At 35.3% G+C, this 9,694-nt stretch overlaps 2 protein-coding genes across 4 annotated transcripts; both read right to left on the bottom strand.

Annotated features, from left to right (window-relative positions):
* Positions 1-315: 315 nt before the first annotated feature.
* On the bottom strand, positions 316-3,750 carry LOC124847240 (uncharacterized). Of its 2 annotated transcripts, XM_088092878.1 has the most exons (2): positions 3,270-3,750; positions 316-1,742 (listed from the first exon to the last, which is right to left on the bottom strand). In XM_088092878.1, the coding sequence occupies exon 2, from the start codon at positions 1,732-1,734 to the stop codon at positions 475-477; it is 1,260 nt and encodes a 419-aa protein (XP_087949004.1). In that variant the 5' UTR covers positions 1,735-1,742; positions 3,270-3,750; the 3' UTR covers positions 316-474. The 2 variants fall into 2 exon arrangements, with proteins under 2 accessions (XP_087949004.1, XP_087949003.1); XM_088092877.1 differs by lacking the exon at positions 3,270-3,750 and having other exon boundaries at positions 316-2,362.
* A 141-nt stretch (positions 3,751-3,891) lies between these two features.
* On the bottom strand, positions 3,892-9,694 carry LOC148197248 (nuclear transport factor 2-like). Of its 2 annotated transcripts, none has more exons than XM_088092876.1 (9): positions 9,537-9,694; positions 9,302-9,436; positions 7,289-7,595; positions 5,889-6,154; positions 5,600-5,789; positions 5,281-5,402; positions 5,148-5,213; positions 4,922-5,003; positions 3,892-4,387 (listed from the first exon to the last, which is right to left on the bottom strand). In XM_088092876.1, exons 1-9 carry the CDS (start codon positions 9,573-9,575, stop codon positions 4,173-4,175), a joined length of 1,422 nt encoding a protein of 473 aa, XP_087949002.1. In that variant the 5' UTR covers positions 9,576-9,694; the 3' UTR covers positions 3,892-4,172. The 2 variants fall into 2 exon arrangements, with proteins under 2 accessions (XP_087949002.1, XP_087949001.1); XM_088092875.1 differs by having other exon boundaries at positions 5,594-5,789.

Raw genomic sequence — 9,694 nt, forward strand, 5'->3', positions numbered from 1 at the left:
GTTGAGTTTACGAATCGAGTTCTCGACTTTCACGAATCTACGTAAATTCTCGAATTTGATAACATTTATTCTTATGGTATTTTTTTTTCAGATAGAATTTCATATTAGTAATATGAGAAGAAAGAAATTAATTGAAACATCTAATTTGATTGGAGAACAATAATAACTTATACTAAGTTTTGTTCTACTTAATACGATTTAATAAATCACCTTTCTTTTTCTTCAGAAAATATTCACCGCCCTCAAAATCCAAAAGTAAACACCATCATCAAAATCTAAAAATGCATTCTACAACATCAGTAAACAAAGATCATATGATTTGCAACGTGAAATTCATTAGAAACACAATGGAGTACAAAAGAATCAGGTTAAAATAAACATAAAAAGTACAATGAATTACGAAGATTGAGTTTACTCAATTCTCACATAATTTTCTTATCTCCATGTTCGACCAGTCATGCAAGCATGCACCCCTCAATACGCCTCCTCTTCTGATAGAAAGCTTTCATTGTCCACTGCTTGAACCCTCCGCCGGCGATGCTTCTTGCCGCCGCCGCCACCACCGCAAACAATGGAGCACTCAACTCCACATATTACACTGAAGCAAGAGAACAACCCATTTGACCCATCTGCATGCCTTCGTGAATGTTTCCCTTTTCTGCTTGCCCCCGTGACATTGGACTCCGTCTGCCACCTCTCCACCTTAGGTTGCGGGCCCTCCGCGCCGTCATCGAAGCTCCACCCTCCCTCCGTAGAATTCTCCCCCTCCTCCATTGGTAGTCTCGCCACCACCTCCGAAGCTGACGGACCTAATTCGGAGTCCGTCATAAAAGGACGACAACCCAAGTTGGAGCGGTACGGGGTTCCATATTCCATTGTCGTGTCTGCAATCGCAAAGGCATGCAATGGAGTGGCTCTCACACTACCTACGTAATTGTTGTTGTTATTATAAGACTTGGCTGGAAAGGGAGAATTTTGAAACTGGCGCTTGGGCGTGGACTTTACTGGGTAATCAACATTTACCCTTGCATTGAAGTTGTTTGGTGAATCATGGCCTCTCGCTTTAGTCTTCTTTCTACCCAATTTGCCATCTTTTGGGGTTCCCTTCATGAATGTGGCACTTAATATGGAGCTAGCTTTCTTTTTACTCTTCTTGGAGCTTATTTCTGAAGCGAGAACTTGAGAACTTGCCCTCTCCCTTTTGGTCTTGGCTTGAGGGTCGGGAACTACCACTTCTGAGCCAAGCATTGAGCTGGAATCACTTTTTGAGCGTCGAAGCTCTGGCTTGGCTTGACGTTTTGGTTGATCATGATCATCTTGACTGTATCCAACTATTGGGGAGTTTTGCATGTAAAGAGGCATGCTTCGCATGGAACTGTCAATTCTAGCAGCACCAATGTTCAAAATTCCTTTGGGGCGACCTGAAGGTCTTTGAACTTGAAGCCCCATGAATCTCATTCCTGTGGGTGTGTAAGTGTTTCTCTGGGGTTGAGGTTGTGAAGGTGGTGGAAAAATGTCACTGGAGAGAACATGAGCAGTGCCCACATGAATGTCTCGAAACCAATGAAGAGCGTAAATGTCAATAGTTATCACAGACTTTTCATCATACAGAAAGTCTTCATCAATTCGAAAGACAAACTTGTCATTCCAAGTTGGGTTGGTTCCGCCGTGAGAATCAACTCGAGTGGAAAGTTTGCGATCTGGGTCAATCCATGCCACTGCATAGGTCCTCATTGAACGACCTGCAGGAGCCAAGTCTTGTGCAGATATGACATTGAGTTCTAGGAGTTGGAAACATGCTAAAATGTTGGACATGATAGCACTGTTAGCAAGGACAATCAAATCGCATCAACAAGATCAATGGGAAAATTGAAATGAAAGTGTTTGTGGTTGAGTTTATCAGAAGCGTTCTATGGCTTCAATGCTTTGGAAAGAAAGAAGATGGTGAGTGAGTTTCGTGAAGGTGCATGGGAAAGAAATAAGCGATTTTGTGAATAAGGGAGAACAATTTTGTTGTACTAACCATAGCAAATCACAGTGGTGCTCGAAAGTTTTACAACCTTAATTTGTTCCCTTTTTTAGGAATCATGATCTGGAAATGTTTGTTCTTATGATTTCGGTCTATATCAGGATTAGTTTGTTAGTAAAAGGTATGTTGTAGGACTTGAAATTGTGTCATTACAAATCATGCTTACGTGTTTAAAAATGTCACAACTTTCTACGACTTAGTTTGTGTTTAACTGTGTTATTTGTGACATATATAGTAAACGTATGTATGTATGAAACTTATTGTGGTAATATTGTATATTAATGCTAATTTTGAAACTAGTTTCTATATAAAGCTTTAGACAATGAAAAACAAATCTAATACTAACAATTTATCGTACTCTTTTTAAATATTTATATTATATCTAAACAGTTTAAGTAATCTCCATAATTCAACATCAAGCAATTCGTGCATTAATTTATTATAATAATAAAAATAATAAGTTACTCGTATTTTTATAATTTTATTTCAAATTAAAGTATTAATTCAATAAAAAAAAGACATAAATTTAGTTTTTAAATATTAATGTCGATCATATTGTACCTTAGAATGAGTTAAATCGATTTCACACAAATAATTATTAAAAAGGAATAAAATATAGATAATTTTTAATAAATAAATATTTATGGTAATGTCAATTTAATAAATACTAACTAAAATAAATATTAAAAACAAAAAAGTCAATTTTGACTTTAACTAAATAAATATTAAAAATTATTAAGTTAGTGGAAATTAAACAAACACTAATTTAAATAGATATTAAAAATAAATAAATTAACCGGTATTAGCATATATTACAAGCAAGTAAGTTAACGTCGGCAGTCGATGACAAAAATAAATATTAAGATTAGTATTCATTTAATCTATGTTAAGTTTATATATTTTTAATACTTATATTTGTTTAAGTTAGAATTAGTATGAGAACAAAAATAAATCATAAATTACATTTAATTTAATAGTGTAAATTTAAAGACGACAAACTTCCTAACTCAAAATTTACTTTTTCCAAAGCTATATGAAACACCAACTATATATAAGATCCAAAAATTTGGCTTTAAAAATTGTATTTTGGATTATATTATGTCCTTTATAAACACTTAGTTGTCACTAGCAGTCTGAATAAAGACAGAAGAAGATAGTGAATTAACTAAAAACAAAGGGGTGATAATGAAGGGTCATGCATTGAGCTAAGCATTGAGAGGAAGGAGAAAGGAGCAATTACCAGGATTCGCAGATGGTTCCCTCCGTTACCAGGTATTCTCAGAATCAAAGGATGGAGATTCCCAAATGTGCATACCTATGACACTATCACAACAACCATTGTCAGGGTTACAAACTTTACCCCTTTCTGTTCATGTTCCTTCACACTAGGGATTATTTATTCAAAAACCTACTCTACCCCCTTTTTGTTCCTAGGATTATGCAAGCAATTTTGAAAATATAATTTTATAACTGAATTATTTTTGGACTATACAATCTAACAATACATTCTACATTATATAATTGAAAATGTTGGACAATATTCAAAATAAAAAGTTGTACATTATGCAATTCATAATACAATACCCAAAATTTTAACTTTCAGAATTGTATTATGAACCTTTCGGATCAATCAATCTAGAATCTTTCCAATGACTCGCATGAAAGAGTACTTTTCACATTGCCCAGGTAAATCCTAAACCCTGTAAAGGTGCAGGAAGAATCCATGAAAATGCAGAAAGGAAAACCCTGGACAATAATATATCAGAATAGAGTGTAAGTCTAAAGGCCAGTTGCTAAAAGCCCTATATAAACAAGAAAAATTGATCCACCAATCTTGTTAAAACGATTACATATCAAAGAACTGTTAACAAAACTAATTTCAAATTTCAATTAGGAATAAATAAATGTCAAATGTTTTAAACACATTTCCAGCTAAACATCGAATTCATGGAGAAATAAATGAAACACGAAGCCCCTTGAACAAAATTTATCAATAAAAAACGAAATTATCCCATCCATATTCCCTTAACACTTAATTTAAGACATGAAAAATATCAAATTTGGTCTAATCTACTGAAGTTGACTATTTAGTTGAAATATGTGGACCCAAAATTGGACTCTCTAGCAGAAGTTATCTGTTGACTCAGGACTCAGCAAGGTTCTGCCCATTTCTTGGTACGTGATGATGCCCTGAATTTCCCCTCTCTTGGCGAGGATTCGGTCGATAGAAACCATTTCCTTTCGATTTGCTGTACTCCCTATCACCACCATCTTGACCATTTCCTCTGCCAAAGCTCCTTGAATTGAAACGCCCTCTTGGTGCATCTGACTGATAACTACCTCTGCCTCTGCCCCGTCCTGACGATAGATAATGCATTGAAAGAGGGTATGACGTAACATAAGAAGAAGAAAAAAGTAGCTTAAAAATATTGAATTATGGGGAAAAAACATGGAGGGTGCAATGAACCTCTCTGGAACTATATTGGTACATAAAATATTGCTAGTAAAAAATTGTGTAGATCATTGTGATAATTTATGAACCACAGTGAAACAAGAGGTTGGCCGAAACAAAATTTAACATATCTTTCTCAATGTCAAACAGTCACCAAACATTGAGTCGACATATTAGGACTATAAGAAATCACAGGAACCCAATGTCATTGAGATAAAATTTTGGCATATCATTGCTAAATTTTCCTTTGTTAAAAAGGCAAGTCACATGAGAATATTTTACCAGTACCATCAACTCATATCTCCATTAGCAAAAGTGGAAACAGATTCATCATTTTACCATATCTACATGTTATAACCAATATGTTGGGGACATTCATGATGACGAACTTGGAAGAAAAAAAAAACAGAAGAAAAATTAAAAAATTAAGAAAATCATACTTCCTCCTCGAGAAGGGATGTTACTGTTTGGTCTCCTTTCTTCAATGTATACTTGTCTTCCTGCTATCTGAACAGATCCTGTCTGCAAATATAAACAATCATGATTTTAGATTCTTTGACACAAAGTAGCATGTTCAGTATTAATTTTGGGTTAAGGTGCACATTACCCATGACAATTCATGAATAATGCACATCCCAAACTTAATATTTAAAAGCAAATCCAAACCTTGACTGCATTATGAACGCCTGTCATATCTTCGAATTCAACAAATGCATAACAAACACCAATATCCTGAATACATGTGAAAAGTTTAGACTCAACCATAATTAGTAGTTATGTGAAAACGAGGAGTATAAACCTTGCGACTTCTAATAACAACACCATCAGGCCTGATTCTACCAAAATTCTTGAACTCCTCTTCAATTTCAGAAGGAGACACGGTAGGGGACAAGTTTCTCACATAAACAGACTTGATTTCATCTGAAAGCAATTCCAAGAAGACCAAGATTATTGATAGTTACCAATGAATACTTGATAAATACTACATGAAACAGTCTTTAAACAAGCTAACTTATTAGGTTATCAAGCAATGAGCCATGAAGATGTGCTGAATACCAGTAATTAACTAATAACTGGACAGAATAATTAATTAATTCTCAACAAGTACACACAGTAACCTTCATCTTCTGTTACGGGAAGCTCCTCCACTGCATCAGTCTCAGACCTTTCAAATGCATTTGTCAAAGCAGTCGTTGGAAGTTGCTGAATACTACTCTGTGGAGCTTGATCCCATTCTGAAGGGGAGACATTCTTATGAGAGGATTGAGAAGCAACAGATGGCGTAGATTGTCCTTTAGCAACCCGTAACTTCCAACAGTCCATAACATTGTCAGTTCTAATGTCATAACAGAATTCCAAAAGAAAACATTATTTTGGAAATTAATATAATGGTTAGCCAGTGCGTACAATGGAAGCGTAAGTGTGCTTTTGGGGCTCCCCAGCAGGTTGATCAGGAGAAGCAGGTACATGGTCTTGGACGGCAGTCACTGAAGATTGAAGTGAACCATTTGACTCTTCAACAGCAGTATCCTCCCTAATATGCTCAGAATCAGGGCCCCGCTGCAATCTTTTCTCTGAAAATCCATAATTATCAACTACACCGTTTTCTTTTACCTCATTTGTAGCAACATAGTCCCTAGCCTGAATATCTCCTCCCAGAAGGTAGTTGGATACTGTAAAATCCATGGTTCTAAATTACTAAAAAGTTAAAAACATATGAATTTGAGAATCATTAATATCACATAATCACCCAAATTGTCTACTTATCAGATTTTTTCTTAAAGTAAAACCTGTTTATTTTTTCAAAGATATAAAACATTTATCATCAAAGATAATGAGGTTTGTACTGGTGTTTCACTGACAGCTGACAACTTTATAAAGTAAAACTACATTAATCAGAAAAGAAACAGTTTTATCAATCAATTTGAACGAACAGGTGTCTTTTATGTATGGTCAAAGTGATAATACTGGTTGTGGCAGTTGACAACAGATAACAGTGTAGCAAATAGAATTGGTGACAATAATAAACGGATTTGCTTGTCTAAAAGATAGTTTATGCAGTTAGGATTTCCAACTGAAATGTTTTAGAGAAGCCACACCCTAGAGCTTCTACAAACTATCTTATTCATAAGCTAAATTTAACTTACGGATAAATTCATTTCATTTTTTCTTATTTTTTTCTCCTACAACTCTTTATGAAGGAGTTTGTCCAAGCAAACAACTACAGACCATTTTACTGATACTTTTAACATATATTCGAAACAATCTCATCATTTCATCTATAATTCACATAAAAGATCAGGTAAGACTAGGAGGCACAACATCAAACTGATATAACTTCTAACATTTATAGCCACAATAAGTCATATTGGAAAAAACACAAGTCTCTCACATTGGCTTCAAATAGAGCCTGAAAAAAAGGTACATAGGTATGGGGAAACCCTAAACCTCTCAAGCCAGTTTTTGCAGGGTTCAAGCTCAAGCTCAACATTGCTGGAAGTGAAAGGGTGTACATTGGAGAAAATTCAAATCCCACATTGGCTCAAAGAGTACACAAATGGGGACAAACTTTATCTCTCAGAATGGTTTTGTAAAGTTGAGTTAGACTCAAAGTCAAATTCTAAGCAATAAGAATTTTTCACTCTACAATACCTGATAAACTCCTACATCTGCACTGCTAACTCTCAAATCAAACAATAACATGTGGATATTTTTTCTTACACTAAATTTATCCCATTAGAATGGCAATTTTTCCCTTACAACTCAGCACCTTCATGTACAAGAGCTCAAGCTGGTACAGAACTTACCTGACTTATTGATTGCACTTGAAGTATTCAACTGAGAATCATGATTGCTCTGAGGTAGCAAAACTGCTTGTTGCTGGTGAACTTGATCCTCTTCAACAAAATGAAAAATATCATTGAGCACAAAAAAGCCTTTCTCTTGCGGGGCAAGGAAGAATGTCTGCATAAATTTCCTCCTCTGGTTGTAGTCCTTAATTTGCACAGATCCAGAAACCATCACAAGAACTCCACCACTCCAAGACTCTAAAGAATGTGCAGTCTTGATTTCAATTCCAGTGTAACTAAGTGACATAATTACGGCGTGAATTTGCTGCAGTTGGAAAAGTATTTTTTAGTTCTAGGGAAAATGGAGCAATACTAACAATTGTACATGCATAAGCCATAAACAATTACAGATAATGCCAGGTCCTTTCAAACAATCAAGGACTTAATATAATGGAATCGAATGCTAGGAATAAACTAGAATGCTAAGAATGATAAAATGTTTCATACATTCATATCACAAATATCTAATTTAACATTAGGAAGAAAACTTATATAACATGTGGATAAACAAGCCAAATTAGAAATACTAAGCATGTTCAGTCTCTTATTCATCAAGACTAGAGCTTTGAATATTTTATATAGCAGTTATTCAACTACCTCCGAGGGAGTTAGTTCAGTTAAAAGTTTAGTTTGATGTAATTAGAATACTTTAGTTAGTTTCTTGTCATCTGTATTTATAACTGTTGATTATCTCTACCAATTCTCATGTTGTAGTCACTCTCTCGTATATTAAAAACAAGGAATTTAGAGAGTTATTCTTTCTCTCTTTTCTCTATCAATGTTCCTTATGTTCCTTCTCTAAAATGTGGATAAACAAGCCAAATTAGAAATACTAAGCATGTTCAGTCTCTTATTCATCAAGACTAGAGCTGCGAATATTTTATATAGCAGTTATTCAACTACCTCCGAGGGAGTTCAGTTAAAAGTTTAGTTTGATGTAATTAGAATACTTTAGTTAGTTTCTTGTCATCTGTATTTATAACTGTTGATTATCTCTACCAATTCTCATGTTGTAGTCACTCTCTCGTATATTAAAAACAAGGAATTTAGAGAGTTATTCTTTCTCTCTTTTCTCTATCAATGTTCCTTAAGTTCCTTCTCTAAAATGGTATCAAAAGCCTCGTAAATTCTATGGCAACTTCAAATCTTTCTCCCTCATCTTCCACACCCTCTGGTTGCTCTCATCAATATTCAAAGAAGCTATCAGAAAAAAATTTCTGGTATCGCAGCAACAAGTAGAACCATGTGCATATTAATCCAGGCCAGGCATTACAGCCATATCATTCATAACTTTGTTATCATATAAAATAGTGTAACTGCACTACCAGACTACATTGATTCCCAGAACGAGATACGAAATCATTTCAAAAAGTGACGCATCAATAAATAAATCCTACCAGCATGCATCAAATTCCCAATCACTATTTTTTATCAAGTTTAACCACAAATTCTCCGTGACACACACACTTACCCAATTTAATGATTCCAATTCAAAGACATCTGCTCCATAATCTTAAGATCCCCGATGGGTCATCACTATACTAACATGTAGATAACCACAAAAATCTTTCATAGCCGTGATACAAATATCGCCACACAAATTCCCTCTTCTCATCCTCAGCAATAACTTCCATCTCCTAATGGAACTCACCAAACTTCTCATCCACATTTTATCTTTTGGGTGACTGCCCAAATTGGACTGAAGGTACAATTTGTCGCTAAAATGAATAAGTAGTTAAACTTTGGAACTAATTGAGCATCTCACAACTAAAGTTACGGCACCTCACAATTCTATGCATCCAAGCGACACCCTCTAGCAAAATTGAAAATTGAAATTACTCAACTACATAACCATTCCTTCCTCAGTTTAACAAACAATTCTTTTCACTCAACACTACAGCAAAAACTAACCAAACTCAAACCAAAAACAGAGGTGTTTACGGAACAACAGAAAAGACAGCTGTAAATTACAAGCATTGCCGCGGCTGTTTCCCTGGTGTTGCCGTCGACCCTGAGCATGGTGCTGGCATCGGAATAAAACTGGTGCACGAACTCTGGTTGACTCTGAAGCACCTGGTAGTACTGTCCCACGAAGTATGTTCCAACCTGTAAAAACACAAAACAGAAAATACGTGATTCCATTTGACATGAATATGTGAAGTAGAAGAAGAGGAAAAAGAAGAGGAAAAAGAAGAGAAAGAAGAACCTGCGCTGCGGTAACTGGAATGGGAAAGGGCGTGGCCATTGAAGTAAAAGGAAAACTCCCTTTAAAACCCTAACAGCAATTCGGATCCTCAATCTCCCTCTCTTCCCTTTCTTTCCAGATCCACACTCACGCAGGCAGTGACAAAAGGGAGTAATCTT

This window comes from Vigna umbellata, chromosome 6 (genome assembly GCF_029865625.1).
Source record: "Vigna umbellata cultivar VRB3 chromosome 6, Vumbellata_1.0, whole genome shotgun sequence".
Classification (NCBI taxonomy): Eukaryota; Viridiplantae; Streptophyta; class Magnoliopsida; order Fabales; family Fabaceae; genus Vigna; species Vigna umbellata.

Excerpts from the sequence above, each read along its gene's own strand:
- LOC124847240 (XM_088092877.1), bottom strand. The coding sequence starts at position 1,815 with ATGTCCAACATTTTAGCATGTTTCCAACTCCTAGAACTCAATGTCATA.
- LOC148197248 (XM_088092875.1), bottom strand. The coding sequence starts at position 9,575 with ATGGCCACGCCCTTTCCCATTCCAGTTACCGCAGCGCAG. Across the intron at positions 6,155-7,288 it reads AAGTGCAATCAATAAGTCAG|TATCCAACTACCTTCTGGGA; the intron begins GTAAGTTCTGTA and ends TGGATTTTACAG. Across the intron at positions 5,403-5,593 it reads AACAGAAGATGAAGGTTACT|ATGAAATCAAGTCTGTTTAT; the intron begins GTGTGTACTTGT and ends AATTGCTTTCAG.